The 17492-nt window shown below is 39.7% G+C and overlaps 1 protein-coding gene across 4 annotated transcripts in view; it reads right to left on the bottom strand.

Annotated features, from left to right (window-relative positions):
* Positions 1 to 2479, bottom strand: part of Fam204a (family with sequence similarity 204 member A) — a 28521-nt gene extending 26042 nt beyond the window's left edge. For 2 of the 4 annotated variants that reach the window (XM_050148861.1, XM_050148869.1), the window contains exon 1: positions 1917 to 2312. Coding sequence is in view for 1 of the 4 variants with exons in the window: in XM_050148847.1 (XP_050004804.1) it covers positions 2403 to 2463 (61 nt within the window). In the remaining 3 variants the exon portion in view is untranslated. Of the gene's footprint in view, positions 1 to 1916; positions 2313 to 2402 lie in introns of those variants that run through there. The other 2 variants (XM_050148847.1, XM_050148853.1) reach the window with 2 other exon arrangements.
* Between the last annotated feature and the right edge of the window lie 15013 nt (positions 2480 to 17492).

Below are 17492 nucleotides of genomic sequence, written 5' to 3'. Positions count from 1 at the left end.
AGATGTAAATGAGCTACAATTCCCCTTTTCTGCAACGTTTCAAACATCACCTTCATTCCATATACTCATCACCACTGCAGTTATGATTTATTCCATCCTACAAACGATTTTGTGTACAAAATGAGACACATCTTTTAGTTCTGGGCAGGCATCATTTGCTATGACCTGATGCATTTCTGCACTGTTCCAAGTCTAAACAAAAAGGGCTTTCTTTCACCCTCAAAAAACAACCATAGCCATACTGAGCACACACTGGCAGAAAACAATCATTTAAAACAAAGTGGTTTGGTGGCTGGTAATCTGTGGGTTTGTTTCTTTTCTTTTTCTTTTCTTTCTTTCTTTTTACAAAGTTTTATAATGAATGCACTGGAACTCACTAAGCTAATTATCAGTATTTTTTTTAAATCAAAATTATTTATTTTCCTCCTGGTAGCATGGCATCATCTACCACTAGGTAAGAAAACTTAAATCCAATGAAGCGTTATCCTTCGTTTGTTAACCAGAGATGTTGACTATACAACCTCATTTTTATAAAATATGAAAAAAAGGTTTAGTAAATATCATCTCTCAAAATACAGAAACCATAGCAATGCCAAATCTCAGTAACAGAAGTTCTAGCTTGTGTCAGACCTGGAGACCACCAGTTACAAGAGCAAGAATAGGCTTGAAACTCAGATGACTTCCAGCCTAAGCAGCTTTTGCCTGGGTCTCCATCCTAACTAAGCTTTGAAGTGAGAGTGTGATCAGTTACCACGGAGATGTCTCACACCTTTGAAATGTTTATTGTCTTAATACTGACAGTGTCCCAGATGCCCAGAACAGCCTCGCTCTTTGATGTGAATGTAGTTTACATCATGATGTGTAGTCAGTAAATGCAGTTTCTCTCCTCAACTCACAACCCAGTCAAGGTTACCAGCTTTTAGAGGCTGTGCACCCAGGCCACTGAAAAGGGACAGGACACCCAGTTACAACAAAAGACACAAAGCAGTAGCGAAAAAAAAAACAAAGCATGCCATGTCCCACATGGCACACAAACCAAGAGGCAGGCATTGATCCTCATCACGACACTTATTAGAAATTAACACCAACCCTTTAATATCTGCCCTAAATCACTGAGATCCGCTTATTTTACAAAAGTGGAGTCAATTATGGACTTTTAGAGGGCAAAGTTAGCGATGTATTCTTGGGACAAAGATTTGGGAGACAGGCCAAAACAATGACTCTAGGCTGTAATTATAAGACTGCTAAAATTTACTAATAATTTTTCTGCACTTTTTACATATGAAAAACCAGGCAAAATATCACAGCAAGTAACATACTGAGAATCACATGTAGAAACACCAGAAATGTATTTTCTAGACCACCCAACTACTTACAAGCAATAACCAAGATAAAAATCTGAACATCTCAATGGATAAGCATTTCCTGTCTCTTATATGCCAGAATTTAAACTGCATTGTCATCAAATGACCATGTTTTATCACAAATTGTGTCTTCAATTTTAAATAATCACGGATATCTAAATTTAATCTTATTTGTGAAATAATTATAACCACCACAGTCTAACCTGTAATATCATAATAAAGTACTTAATTAGCTCATGAACTTTGGAATTAGTTAACTTACGTACTTTTGGGCTTAAAAGATCAACATTAATGTAAAGGTCTTATTTATTGCTAGAAAATGTGTTCTTTTTTTCTCAAAACACCACAGAAAGAAAACAAGCGGGCCTGAGTTCGAATTTATTTCACATACACTATTTACTTAGCAGTATTTCTTTTTGTTGTTCCTTTCCTAGAGTGGGTGAGTTTGAACGAAGACAATGTTTGTTTACAGACAGGACACAGAAACTACCTCCCCCGCCCCCCAGAGCCTCTCTACCTTGTTGCAATGCTCGCTACCGTGCAAACACTTACGAAGTTCAAGCCCGCGCCAGGGTGGCTCTAAAATGGTGCAGCCTTCCCCGCTGACAACCTGGAGCTCTGCGGTTCTGGGGGCGCTGAGGGTCGCGCCACCTCGGGGTGCGGAGCGGCGTCAGAAAGCCCGCCGGGCCGCCGAGGGGCTCGCCGCACTCATCAGCAGAAGCCGCTCTCCCCGACCCAGCCGAGCGCACCCACGAGCCCGCTCCTACTCGCACGGCCTGGGACGGGACAGGGACCCTTGTCGCCACTTCACGAGCCCACTCGGGGCCGGGCGGCGTTCGGCGGGGCCGAGCGGCGTCCGGCGCGGCCGAGTTCTCTCGGCCCGCTCCGGTGTCCCCGCCGAGGAGCTGCGCGGCCTGGCTGCCCAGACTCCTCCGCCGCCCTCCGTGCCCCGAACCCAAGCCCGACAGGCCCGCCCGCCAGCCCGCCCGCCCGCCACGAAGCCGGCCGCCAACTCGAGCCTCGGGAAGCCTAACTTACCGGCCGGGAAGCAGGGGCTCGGCAGCCATCTTAGAACCCCGGCAACATCGTGCCTTCTCATTGGCTGAAGCGGCTCAGCCAATAGGCTGCGACCGTTCTGGCTCTGTGGTCGCCCAGGCAACAGCCGAGCTTGCCTAGGCTCCTCTGCCAAGAGGAGGCTATTCTGTTTGTTTGTTTGTTTGTTTGTTTGTTTGTTTGTTTGTTTGTTTGTTTTTGTTTTCGCCCCGCTCTTTCCTCACCGTCTCTTTCTTGACTTCATTCAAGAATTATGGTAGATGGTGTCGCCAGGGTTTGCATTAATCAATCCCTTTTCTTTCCTTCGCTTCCTCGCTCCTTTTTTTTTTTTTTTTTTTTTTTTGTTTGTTTGTTCTGTGAATAGTTTAGTGTTCACTGTGTTCCAGGCCTCCTGTGATTCTCAATCTGATTCCTGTTCTCCAGGCACTCACCATCTGGTTGCCGGGATCCAGCTTCAGCATCCGTGGTGTGAAGTTTGTTTACTGAGTTGTTAGAGTGTACGGGTTCTGATGATGGGCTTGGAGACGTGTAAATGATGAAAAGATCTGAAAATATCACCGTGTGATGACAATAAAAACAGGCAAGGAGACGGAGATGAGTATAGGACTAGTTCAGAAGTGCTTCCATTTCTGAAGAAATGTTCTGTAATCAGATTATGTTCCTGTTTTTTTTTTTTTGTTTTTTTTTTTTTGTTTTTTTTTTTTTTTTTTTTGTGCTGGTTATTTGAGAAAATGCAGTGCGAAGGAGAGAGCTCAGTCAGTGAAAAGCTTGCCTACCAAGCAGGAGGACCTGAGTTCATTCCATCCCCAGAATCCCTATTTTAAAAGCCAGGGGTAGTGTCCTATACATGTAATCCCAGCATCGAGGAGGCAGACAAGCAGGTTCTTGGGGCTCCTTAGCCAATCAGACAAGCCTACTCAGCCAGCTCCAGGCCAGTGAGCACAAAATAGGTGAACTGAGGAGCTATGCATGGGAGCTGTCTTCTGAACTCCACAGGAGCCCTGGAACCCGCTTGTGCGCCCATGCACACACAAAATACAAAGCCTTTAACAAGAATTTGTTTGAACAAACAGCTGTTTTCGTGAATGGAGTAGGGCTATGATCCAGTCAAAGTTCAGAGAGTTCCACTGTTGAATAAGCAATCTTTGCAGATTAAGAAAAGGAGAAGAAGTAGGGAAGTGGTGGCTCCCGCCTTTAATCCCAGCACTCGAGAGGCAGGCAGATCTCTGAATTCTGGGCCAGTATGGTCTATAGCCGAGTTCCAGGACAGGCTCCAAAGCCACACAGAGAAACCCTGTCTCAAAAAAACCAATATATATGAAAAGAGATGATACAATAGTGTGTTTGGTCAAATCTGGGCCTTTACCTAATGTAAACATGGTCTGATCAACTGTCACACTGACTGGCTAAAAGCCAGCTACTGGGTATGATTAAGACTCGGCAACATGATACAAGAATACTAATGCACTATTAAGTTAGGTTGCCATACAAGGTATTTAGTTATTCAAAGAAAGGAGTTAATTTTCACTTACTAACATTATTGACAAATGATTTTTAAAAATATTCTGATGGCCGGGCGGTGGTGACACACGCTTTTAACCTCAGCACTCAGGAGGTAGAGGCAGGAGAATCTCTGTGAGTTCAAGGCCATCCTGGTCTACAAGAGCTAGTTCCAGGACAGGCACCAAAGCTACAGAAAAATCTAGTCTCAAAAAAAAACAAACCAAAACAAAAACCCACAAAAAATATTCTGACGTATAAAATTTTTGTTTGTACTTAATAATATGAGTGGATTTAGCATTATTAGGTAGTTAATCCTACTACTTAATCACCTAGTACACCCATACAACCTCCAATATCTCATGGAAGATAGGCCAAGTTTATTTTGTAGTGATATGTCCTAATTTGATAAGTTTGCATGGCTGAGGTTCCCCTCTCAAGCATTCCCTGATTTAGAGGAAAACGAAGTTGAACAATTCAAGGATTCATATAAAACTCTTCAGTAACAAGACTGTCTGACTTTTAAATGGGATTTCCTTCGGCTCAAATCCTTAAAATATTAAGAAAGTATATGAAACTGGCTTTGCAATTGTCAGCATTGAGAGACTTAATTGTTGTGTCAGTCCGCTGTGAGTTGCCATAACAAAATACTATAGACGGAGAAGCTTAAATAATCGCTGCTTCTCTCGCGCTCTGGATACTGTAAAGTCTTGGCATGTAGGCAGCTACTGTCTCTGTGAGCTCACGTGACCTGTTTGGAACACAGTTTAGGAGAGCTCTCTGGAGTCCTCATAAGGACATTAATGGTTCCAGGTCAGGGACCCACTCTTTTGATCTGATTGCACTTAACTTACTTCGGGCCCCATCTCCAGATATAGCTGTGTTGTGGTTTAAGGCTTCAACATGAATTTGGGGAAAGCCCACAACAACTGCTAAAGGCAGATGCGTACCCAGAATGTTGAGAAGACAGGGAGAAAAGCCATAGCATGGGGTGGAAAAAAGTGATGCATAGTTTAGTATCTGAAATAATTCTCTGTACATACTCCATTCACAAATGCTTATTATTTACTGCATATTACTGTACCTTGGGTAGAAATGGATAAAAAACGCCAAAGATAATTATTAGCATATACACATTTGTATATGTATGTAATTACATATATGTTTTCCCAACGTTAATATGAAATTCTTAAATATCTACTTATGACACTAATGACCTGATAATAAACATAAGTCATATCTCAGAGTTTTGTTCTGCTTCAAACTGTGAGATGTCAACTTCTGCATTTTATGTTTTGCAAGTTTTCTAAGGAAAATGTCAGTTATTTGATTTATCTTAATCAATAAATTTATCTTCCCTCTAGAAAATTCCCACTCTGGAAACCTGCCAAGCCATGTGTTTTGTGAATGAAATACTTGTATTCTTGAGATCTCAGTGAAACATAGAATTGTTGAATACTTTTTAGTAAATCATAGTGAAATATACCGTGCTTCTAGTGAATTGTACTGGAATTGTATTGCATCTGGCACTAATTTCAAGCATGTAAGTTTCATTTAAATTCTTCATATCTTCAAAAACACAAAGCAGTGTTTCTTTGCTGAGGAACATTAAGGTTTATGAACAGTTTTCCGTCATATTTAATACTTTTAGTGTAGAGATTATAAGTCATACCCATGATATAAAAGATTAATTGTGGAATTCTTTTTGGTGGCTGCTAAATCTCTGATTGATGAAAATGTTCTCTGAATATAATGAAGCCTCTCAACTATTTCTCATTTGGATAAAGTGAATACAACTCTGTTGAACATATAATAAATGTACTTCTTGCTGAAACTGAGAAAGAATAATTAATTTCCTTCTATACAATGTACTTCTTTTTCAAAATTGCAAAAGTGTGTTCTAGTGACTTTGGTAGAGAGATTGAAACAAGGGAGTTTGGAATTTCATAACTGTGTTACTATCCATCATGATTGAGAAATAACAATTTATATGAACTTTTTTTACATTTGCAGAGTAAAACATCAATAAACAATGTTAAGTCTTCCAAGAATATACTTAAGAACTAACAGTTAACACTAGGAAAGAAATTTTCTATAATATGGGGAGATGCTGAAGAGAAGCACCTTTTCCTGATTGTCCATGTCTAGTACTTTCAAATTCTTCAGGTCTAATGGGGAAAGGCAGCAGAGGAGGGCCATTTAAGGAGCATTTGTTTATGTTTATATTTTGCCTTTAGTATCTTAGGCAATCCTATGAGGTAGGTTTGGGTGCATCATCCTTATAGACAGGAATTTAAGCAGCTTGTCTAATGCCACACATACAATGCTGTGCAGAACCAGGACAAGGCATACAAAGCTACCAAACAAATACAATGGACTCACTGGAGGCTGAGTTATTGCTTTCCCCCACTGTTACATACTGCCTCATAAGTGGAGGTTCCTTGACAATCCCAGGACAGAACAGTCAACATGTAAACATCCCTGATGGCCAGTGCAATGACATAACCAGTGGGGGATCTTGTGAAAAGAGAGGTTTTGGTTTCTTTTCTCTCTTCTTCCCCATCACCATATCGTGACTGGTCCCATTCTATCAGAAGCCTCCAATCATTCCTGGTTTGATGCACTGAAGTCTGTTAGCCTCTCCCTTTTCTTTTGAACACTTTCATTTTCAAAAATATTCCACTACCTACTTCACCCCATGTAGATGAAACAACGCATATCAATGTTTAATACAAAGCCTGGTATTTGAGAAGTTGTCAATAAGTAGTTTTCTGATGTGTAAAAACCAAGATGCCCGGGAATGTTGACAGATGATTGAATTACACTGTCGGCACTTTTCTGATCATTTCTATGTGTCCAGTGCCATCTCTGTCTAAGGTGTTTATACAGAAGTACATGAACCAGCTTATTAAGATACTTGGCAGGTGTGAAGATGAAAGTGAATTAGATAAAGAGAAGTGGGGACTGTGACTTAGAAACATCACGTGAACAAGTAGTGAATGCCAGGAATAGGATGATTTAGAAAAATCGTAAGAAATCATCTTAGAACTGGGATAGTGATACCTGCAACCCTCGAGCCTGTAAGGTAGAGAGAGAAATATTACAAGTTCAAGATCATCTTGGGCTGATAGTTGAGTGCCGCGCACTGCGCCCCCATGTCTGCGCTCTGTGTGCTGGCACCCAGTTTGCGAGCTTGGGGCAACGGGGCTGGAGGTTAAAATACACAGACAGAGAGACAGAGACACAGGTCATCCTTGAATTCCCCAAGAATGCCCCCCTTATTGTGTTCAGGGGCAGATTATATAGAGATAGCCACATCCCAGCCAAACACACGAGAAACCACTCTCCTGCCATCAGGAACTCCTGAAGGTCTCATGCTCAGAGCAGCTGTAGGCACTCAGATCAGGGTATTACAAGAAATTGAGGATCTGGGGTCTCACTGCTCCCAACAGTTGAGACTCTATCTCAAACAAATATTCTTGGGCCAGATTTGGAGCATCTCCTAAGACAAATGCTGATGTTCTACTTGATCCAGTGGAAAAATTTATAGTATTCTGGTCAAGAAAACAGCATGATGATTTAGGTGCTCAAGGGTGATGAATGTTAAATAGTCTTGTGCGTTTGAAAGGTAGACTTGGCGCTATGTGAAGCAGCATGCATAACTAGAAGATCATTATAGAAGAATGATTAGCATCTACACAAGTCAATGGGAATATAGGGTAAGAGGCAATTTTGAACATCCACTAAAATATTTTCCCATTTATTTTTATTGCCTTCCCTTCTTTTCTTTTCATAGTTATTGAGTGCTTCTTTCTTCTTTTCATGCTGTTTCAGTTTTATGAATTCAGCCTGGCCACAGGGGCTACCTCCTTTACTGTAACTTCTATAAAACAGCATTAATTAAATGTGACGTTCAAATACCCTCAGTTGTTCACCAGATCTGAATTCCTTTCTACCTTCTGTACCATATGGTGATCTTCATGGCTTGGTGTCTTGACCTGATTAAGGGTAATGGGGTATGAAGGAAATGACAGATACTAAAGAAATAACAGACATAGGGACGCAGAAAAGTTGGGGTCAGGTAGTCTGTGTACACTCTCATGGAGTGGTTCAACTACCTCAGCATGTTTATTTTCAATAGCACAGAGGAGAGGACTTAGCTAGCCTTGGCAGGGGGGTCTCTATAGGCTGTAAACATCTCAGGTCCTAGGCTATAAACATCCAGGAAGAGGAAGTTGCATCTGTTAGTTTTGCACCTATTAGTCAATCATAAACACTTGTACTTGTACACACTGGACAGTCATTTGTAGACACTAATACTTGGACCCCAGTTGTTGACAGAGTGTCTGTCCTGCCCTTTCCCACAACCATTTGGTCCCAAAGAAATACACAGAGGTCTACACTAATTATAAACTGGTTGTCCTAGTAGCTCAGGCTTCTTAACTAATTCTTACATCTTTCATTAACCCATTATTCTCATCTTTGTTAGCCACATGGCTTGGTACCTTTGTAAACGAGGGATTCTCATCTTACTTCCTCTGTGGCTGGGGACAACTGCAGACTCACTCTTTCCTCTTCCCAGAATTCTCCTGTTCTCGTCGCTCCACCTATACTTCCTGCCTGGTCACCCTACCTATACTTCCTGCCTGTCTATTGGCCAATCAGCGTTTTATTAAACAAGTAAAAGAAACAAATCTTTACAGGGTAAAACCATTGTCCCACAGCACCAATATGACTTTACTGATTTCCCATGAGTTTTTAACTTGTTCTTTGATATGGCTGTGCCCTTGTCAAACAATACACATTCACTCAGGACTTCATCCACTCTTTGTAAATCCATTTAGGGTTTCATTGGTTCTCCATAGTACCATTTCCCTGGTTTATTCTAAACCACAATAAAGCTATGTCAGGTAACTAATGGCCATGCAAGTGGTCTGTCTCCTGATAGTATTTTTGGGGACTGAGCAAATATATTTTCTTTTTGCTATAGATAAAAAAGATCTAAAAGTTATTTTCTGAGTCTCCTTGCATTTTTACAGTCCGCTGTGATTGTCAGTTAGTTGCTTCCTCGCAGGAATGGGTCAGTTAGGTACAGACACACCATCTTGCAACCTCTTTCTATCAGGTAACTCTAGTGTAACTTGTTCTTCACTATCTTTTTTGTGAGCAATAAAATACCTGGTATCTTAACTAAATTTGGCAATTATAGAGGTGAGAGGAAGTACCATGAAGAAAAAGTTGTAAGTTAAAATAGAAAAATAAAAGGCATCCAGAAGACCCTCTCATAACCTTTTTCAAAGTCTCTACTATTGAAAGCAGCAGGGGAAGGGAATGGAAATCATGTCTTACTTAGGTTTTAACTGTCTTGTTTGTATTGTGATGTGGCATTGTTTTCTAATGCCTGAGAATTAGGTTACCCAGAACACTGTCTCTACTGAAGAAACCACATTTGCTAGATTGAGGGTATCCTGAATGATCTGCCTCATAAAGCCTCACTTACTGTGCTCTCTCTTAGGAAGTTCAAATTGTTTTCTGTATTCGCTTCTTGTCATAAGAAATTATCTGATATAATTTATAAAAATTTGGGGGGAAATGGGTAACTGTTTTTCCCTGGATCATAGTTTCAGGGTCTCAGGTCACATGTTGATCCTATTGTACTGTCCTATGTAAGGCAGTACAGCATGGCATTAGCATATGGCAGAACAGAGATACTCATCTCATCATAGACAAGGGAACAAAAGAAAAGGGAATCTCTTACTGGGCATACTTCCAGCAACTCACAGACCTCCTTCGGGGCTCCTCCATCACCCAGAAGCACAATCCTAGGTAACCATCGGGTGTTGTGAGGAACCTTTAATATCCAAATGATAGCACTTGATTTCTTTAAATTCTGAGTAAGTCTACTTAGCACTTACATTCAATTCTAAAAGCGCTCTTACTCTATGGTTTCAAATTACTGATACGTTCTCAGCCTACCTGACCAGATCTGATGACAGACCTTTGTCGTCTTGCCTGCTCAGCTCTGAGATTTGGCCACCTCTAGAACTATGTCTTTCTCTTCTGCCCAGGCTCGTTTCCAGATGCTTTCTGAACTTGCATTCCAGTATATACTATTAGGTTTTATCTATGTCCCTTTGTAATCCTATTGTAATCAGTCTGGGGTTTACAATATTTATCCATAACTTCTCACATACTACATAGAGGGCTTCTTTAGCAGTTCATGTAAATATAAAAATCTTGGAACTACACAAGTCTGATTTAATGCTTTGGACCCATCCTAGAAGTTGTCCTACTATTATATATACATGCTGTGTGGATCTCACAATGAGGTCGCTCCTTTTTCTTCCATTCATGTATGTTTTTCAGAGGAGTAAGGAAAAAATATTTTTTTATATTTACTTATATATATTTTATTTGCAACCATCTATGCTCAACCCCTAGACAAATGTTTGCATCTGCTTTCATTTATCTTTATTCTAAAGACTTTCCACCAGCTTATTATGTAGTTGTAAGTCTGTTGACATCATTTTCTTAATTTTTCTGTTATCTGAAAATGTTTTTATTTTACCTTATTTTTCTCAGTTTCAACACTGTGATATAATTTACACACATGCACCTTATACTGCAAGATTTGAAAAATAAATGTAACCACATAAACACCATGATAATCAGTACATGATTATCTCTCTAGCTTCTTTGTAATGAAGAACTCCGACCCTCTAGCTCCTATAAACAGCTGAAATATTTTATAGTTTGACATTTCCTGAATAAATTAGTATAAATAAAATAGAATAGTAGGTGGATTATTGAGTTTGGCTTATTTTATTTGGCTAAACATGTGGAAGGATCATCAAAGTTGTCACATGTATCGGAAGTTTGTACCTTTTGTTACTCCATAGCATTTCCTGAGTAGCGATCACACAGTTTGTCTGTTCACAGCTGAAGGCTGATTGGATGGCTTTTGAGTCTTAGCAATAACAGTGAAAATGCTGAGGACCACTCTACATAGATTCTGTGTGGATAAAGATTTCAATTCCTCTTTGGTAAACTATTTAAGGAATTGTCACACTGTTTGCAAAGTGACCATTCCCCTGTACATTCCCATCTGCAATCAACAATGTACAAGAGCTCATGGTGCTTTATGGTTTGAGGACAGGCAGATAGGTTTGCAGATAGCTATATCTAGATATGATATTAATTTTAGTATCACTAGTGCTTTATGGCTTCTATGGTTTTTGATTTTGATTTTCTTCACACTGGATTTCAAGGAGTGAATTTTCTTTTTATGAACTTCAGTTTACTGATTATTTCTTTTGTGGGTTAGGGTGTGTGTGTGTCACAAAGACATTTTCTCTGTTTTATTTATAGAATTTTTATACTGTTAGATTTGGGGTCTATAACTATTTGTGTCAGTTCTGTATATGGTGCCAAGTAGAAGTCAAGGTTCATTTTTGGGCACCCCGATGTCCAGTTGTCCCAGCAAGATTTCTCTAAACTCCCCCACTCAAGTCGTTGTGTACATTTATGGAAACTCACAATATAGATACGAATATGTATTCTAGACCCTGCATTCTCTTCGATTGGTCTGTCTCTCCTCCAATATTACATCGTCCTAATTACAGTGGCTTTATGCTACATTTGAGCAAGGTAGTATGAGCCTTACAGCCATTTGTTACTGTTGTTTCAAAATAGTTTTGATCATCTTAGTTTGCTTGCTTTTTAAAACAAAGTTGAGACTTTTTTAATATCTACAAAAACTCCCATGAAGAATTTGGTTGGATATACATTAACTTTAACAGATGAGTTTGGGGAGAATTGATATCGACATTGTTGAGCTGGGACTTTCTATTTAGTTTTTTTGAATTCTTTGTATTTCTCAGCTGAGGTTTCCCATCCTTTCATTGTTTTATTTTCCTTTCCACCCTAAAATATAATTATTTTTAAATTCTCATTTTTTATTCAAACAGTGGATAATCTCAGGATTACTATTCATTGGTTTTTATGTTGAAAATGGTTTGTTCCAGCAAGATGGCTAAGCAGATAAAAATACTTACTGTCAAGTCTGATAACCTGAGTTCATTCCCTGGAACCCACATGTCAGAAAGAGGGAAATGACTTCTTTTGTTTGTTTTGCTTTTGAGACAGGGTTTCTCTGTGTAGCTTGGCGCCTGTTCTGGAACTCGCTGTATAGAGCAGGCTGGTCTCACACTCACAGAGATCCCCCTGCCTCTGCTTCCCGCGTGTTGGGATTAAAGGTATACACTACCACTCTCCAGCTAAGAAATGACTCTTACAAGTTGTTCTCTAGCCTCCACATGTATACTATGGCTCATGTGCACACACATGTGTGCATACACACAAATGTAAAAATTTAAGGAGAAAAAAGGATCATTCATGTTCTCTATCTCTGTATAATAAGTGTGCTGGTTTTCCCGTCAATACAAGATAGATACACCTCAAGAGAAGAAAATTCTTGTTTTTCTTATAATTTCAGAGATTTTGGTGAGGAGGATGTGGCAGGTCAGTCATAGTGACCAGAAAGCAGAGACAGGAGCAGGTCCTGCGCTAACAGGTTCCCTCCTTTTTCCTCCTTCATTCTATCTGCAGCCTAGTGGTGAGATGATACTTTCTGCGTTCAGGGCAGGAGTTCTAGTTTTGTTTTATTTGCTGTAATAAGATACTATGACCAGAAGCAACTTAGGGAAAGAAGTTTATGGTTCCAGAGATGTCTGACCATAATAGTGGATAAGGCATGGCATGCCAGCAGGGACATGCCAGAAGTTGTCTGGCTATATTTTCATCCACACACAGAAAGAGAGACAGAGACACCGAAAGAAAGACAGAGACAGAAACAAAGAGACAGAGAGATCAGGAAGTAAAACAAAGCCTGTTCCCATGTGTTGTACTTCCTCCAGCAAAGCTGCATCAAAGGTTTGGAACAAGTGTTCCAGTAAATGAATCTAGAGGGGGCTTTTCTTATTCAGAGCACCATAGTGTCCCTGTTCTTTAGTTGGTTGATCCTCTCTGGAAACACACTCACATATACACCCAGAGGTGTATTTTCATAATCTCCAAGGTGCCTTTCTACACAATCTATCACTGCAAATGATCTTGGATTCTATCCTGGAAATTGTGAATGATGTGTCATAGAAACTCTGGATTAAAGTATGTTCCTCCAAAAAGAATAGTTGATTAGTTACTTAAACCAGGGAGTTAACTTGGCCGAACCAAATGAAATCTCTATTTCTTCAGAAATAGGAGGCAGTGCAGATTTAAGTTCTGGTGTTTTTGCCTAGCTGGATTTCTTCAGAGTCTGCCCTTTGCTTGTATAGTACGTAGTTAGTTCTGAAATTAGGCCGTGTAAAATTTACGATCATATTCTCTTCTTTCCTGTGCTTTCTAGCAATAGTTATTGCTAGAATAACTCTCTCCCAAATAAGACTAGAATTCTATTCCCTTTCTATTTCCCCTATACCATGCTGATTTCAGCTTGCCTTGAGAATAAAACCCAGAAACAACAATGAACTTATACCTAACTGTCCTCTCCATCAGTGTCTGATCTTTCCAGTACATACCTGCTCTTATTTTGTCCCCCAATACTGATGTTGTCACATAGTTATTTTGCCTCTTTCAGAGTGTACAGATGTTATATGTGCAGATGTTGGTCAGAAAGTAGCTTGTTTGGCTCTGACAAGTCGAAGCGTTGTGTAATGCATACAGATGCACATCCTTCCATGTGTTTCTCATGGAGCTTTGTGAGTGTCAGAAACCAACATTTCGAGTCTTCCTCAATCTCTCTCCCCTTTATTTTCTGAGATAGTGTAGGGCTGGAGAAATGGCTCAGCCATTAAAGGCTAGACTCACAACCAAAAATATAAGAGACAGTCTATCATGGAGCCTGGAGTTCACCAATTCAGCTAGACTGGCGATTCAGCAAACCATAGGAATCCTCTTCTGATTATCCAGCACTAGAATGAGAGGCGTGTAATGGCATTTCAATTGTATTTTAATACATAAAAATTACCTGTAGGTCTGAGAGTTAAACAGTCCCACTTGTCAGCCTTATAGACCAGGTTATGGTAACACACACCTTTAATCCCAGTGGTGCACGCCTTTAATCCCAGCCTTAGAGAGGAATATACGAGGAGGGGAGACAGCTCTCAAACATACAATCTCATTGTGAGATTCCTGGAGGCAGGGTCACCATTTCAGAGAGGTTGAGGTAAGAGCCAGTGGCTGGCTGTTTTGATTTTCAGATCTTCAGGTTGAACCCCAATTTCTGACCCTGAGCTTTTATTTAATCGTGCTTCGGAGTTGTGTACTGTGTATGTATTTTTACATGTGTACTCAGGATCCAAACTCAGATCCTCATGCTTGGATGACAGGTTCTCTACTGACAGAACCATCTTCCCATCCCTCTTTGATGGAATCTCTTTTGTAAAAAAAAAAAAAAAAAAAAAAGATTTTTTTTCTTTCAATTTGTTTATATGGTAAATTACTTCCAGGAATCCTGCTGAAGAGAGGGAGGAAGAATTGTACAAGCCAATTGAGTAAGATCATCACAAAGGAATCCACAGAAGCAGCTAACCTGAGCTCCTAGGAGCTCACAGACACTGGACTGACAGCTAAGGAGCCCTAGGCCCTCTACAGACGTGTAACAGTTGTACACCTTAGTCTACTGTGAGACTCCTACCAGCGGGAGCAGGACCTCTCCCTGACACTCTGGCATGTTTTAGGGGCACTTATTCCTCATACTGGATTGCCTTATCCAGCCTTAATACGAGGGGAGTAACTTAGTCCTACCTCAACTTGATATGCCATGCTTTGTTGGCATCCATGGGAGGCCTGCCCCTTTCTGAATAAGACAGAGGAGGAGGGGATGAGTGGATTCTGCAAGAGGAAGGAGCAGAGAATAGGAAGAGAGAGGAGGGAGGGGAAACTTTGCTTGGGATATAAACTAAATGAATAAATTTAATTAAGCAAAAGATTTATTTTTATGTTTATGTTTTGCCTGCATATGTATGAATATATGTATATGTACTAAGATATATAATATATTAATTAATAATTATTATATAATAATATTAAATATTTTACTATATAATTTTTTCAGTTTTTCTCTGTGTAACAGCTTTAGCTTTCCTGGAACTCACTTTGTAGGCCTCAAACTCACAGAGATCTGCCCAAGTGCTGAGATTAAAGGTGTGTACCACCATGGCCTAGCATAAGAAATAATTTTTAAAATCAGTTATACACACATAAAAATGAAATTATCTATAATTGTGATTAATGACAGAATTTGTGTAATATCTTTTTACAACTTTTTTGTTTAGTGAATTCTTCTAGAATCTACTTCAAATACTCAGTTTTTCTTTATAGTGATAGTTCATTTACTAGCATCTTGTTAAATCATTCCTAGAACACTTTTTCTAAATAATACCATTGTAATTTTTATTTGTCTATTTGCTTTGAATTGCAGGAAAATGTTTGTGTAAAGGAAATGGCATTCTGGCTCAGAAACATAGGAACTTAATTATTTAAATGTCAACAAGTTAAAACCTATATTTGGTTGTGTCATTGTCAGAAACAATTTTGTATTTAGAAAATTGTACCTTTGACCCTAAATATCTGTATTTTGCCTTTATTGGAATTGATAACCATAATTCATTAATATGTTCCCACTGGGTATATAGCACATGCTAAGTAGACACCATCTTCTTAATTTTCACAACAAAACATGGCATATTTTAACCATCTCTTTTTTACCCTAAAAGAAATGAAAATTCATAAAGATTATGATATGTGGTCCAGACCTATGCCCAAAATTGTAGCTGAAGGTTTCTCTGTCCCACCAGTTCCCACAGCTGCTTATGAAATAACCACTCAGAATCTCAATATCAATTACAATGGTTCCTACTGGCTAGATCTACCTATAAATTAACCCATTCCTATTAATCTGTGTTTCACCATGTGGCTTACCGGTAATGCCCTGGCATGTTACTCCTTTGGTGGCTACATGGCATCTCCCTTAACCCACCTTCCTTCTCTCTGCATCTTTGTTTGGATTTCCCACCTAGCTATATTCTGCCTGCCTGAAACAGCTTTATTCATCAACCAATCAAAGCAATGCATATTTGGAGTATACAGAATGACAAGGGCATCCCACATCACAGAATACCTGGCTCCCAATCTCCATACCACACCTTCTCCCTTAAAGAACAAGGAGGAAGTACAAGGGGAAGAAGACTACAAAGGAATTGAGCTCCACTGCAATGTCCGCACTACTCTAAGTGTGTTTATACTTACTTAACAAAGAAGGAGGCCGCTTCTTTGTTCCCGGCTGCTCAGTCCTAAAATAACTATGCAGAAACTATATAATTTGCAATAATGTTTGGACAATAACTTAAACATATTGCTAGGTAGCTCTTACATCTAGAATTAACCCATTTCCATTACTTTATAGTTTACCATGAGACTTGTGGCCTACTGGCAAGGTTTCAATTGGTAGCTTGTGTCTTTCTCCTCTGACGGCTACATGGCTTCCCACTCACTCTGCCTTTTTTACCCCAGCATTCAGTTTAGTTCCCTCCGCCCTGCCTAGCTCTACTCTACCCTATCACAGGCCAAGGCATATTCTTTATTCATTAACCAATAAAAGCAACAGATCTAGAAGGACTTCCTACATCACACACTGATTTAATCCTCATAGCAACTATGAGATAGCTTTTTGACTATCCCATATTCTATATGAGTAGACCAGGCCAATTAAGTTGTAACATGGACCAAGAAAACAACCCAATCTTCCAGTTGCCATTCAACACTTCTACAATGTCCCTGATGCTTGAGAACTTTGAGCTAAGTACTGCCATTTGATGATCATTATGAACATTACCTTAGCTCACAAACATTGGCTCTAGGATTAATCTTTGTCAAAATGAAACTATTTCTGGGGATGAAAGCACACTAAGATTTATTAGCCAACTGTACGAGAATGTGTTTGAATGACCAACATGTTTCGCAAAAGTGGTTTTCATGAAGTAGTGGAGGAGCAATGGGCCACAGGACACTCAAGAAGAGTCAGGGTTGACTGGAAAGAGAGATAAGGAGACAGACCCGAGGGTAGTTGGTGTACAGAAAGCCTACCCTGCCCACTTTACATTCTTCTGAGCTTAGCTTTTTGAGAGAGAATCAAACACTTGGAATTCGTAAATGGAAATGAAACAATGAGACAGACACACTGTGTTCCAGAGAAGATGCTAGGGTGAAGTACAACTAATCCTTCCTTAAAAGCAGTTTGGGGGAGATTATTTGTTAAGAGTCGCCTATCTGGCTCTGCCAAATATTAACTCAGGTTAATTGCAGCTGCTCCATCTATCATCTGCATGATGGCTTCATAGCTGAAGATGGCGTATTAAACAGTCCCTCTAATTGGATGCTACTTCCAGGCTGTAATCTATCATCTGTATTTCCATCTTATTGTGTGGGTATGTAACACCATGAGTGACCCTGAGGCATGAGGAGAAGATTCAGGAAGTCTGGGACATGTTCTCATAACGCTGCTCTCAAGTTTCATCT

The sequence above is a fragment of the Alexandromys fortis genome, unplaced genomic scaffold (assembly GCF_014885135.2).
Source record: "Alexandromys fortis isolate MF-2015 unplaced genomic scaffold, M_Fortis_MF-2015_v1.1 scaffold_16, whole genome shotgun sequence".
NCBI classification, from domain to species: Eukaryota; Metazoa; Chordata; class Mammalia; order Rodentia; family Cricetidae; genus Alexandromys; species Alexandromys fortis.
The sequence above is the reverse complement of the archived record's forward strand: the minus strand, read 5'-3'. Positions and strand labels throughout refer to the sequence as shown.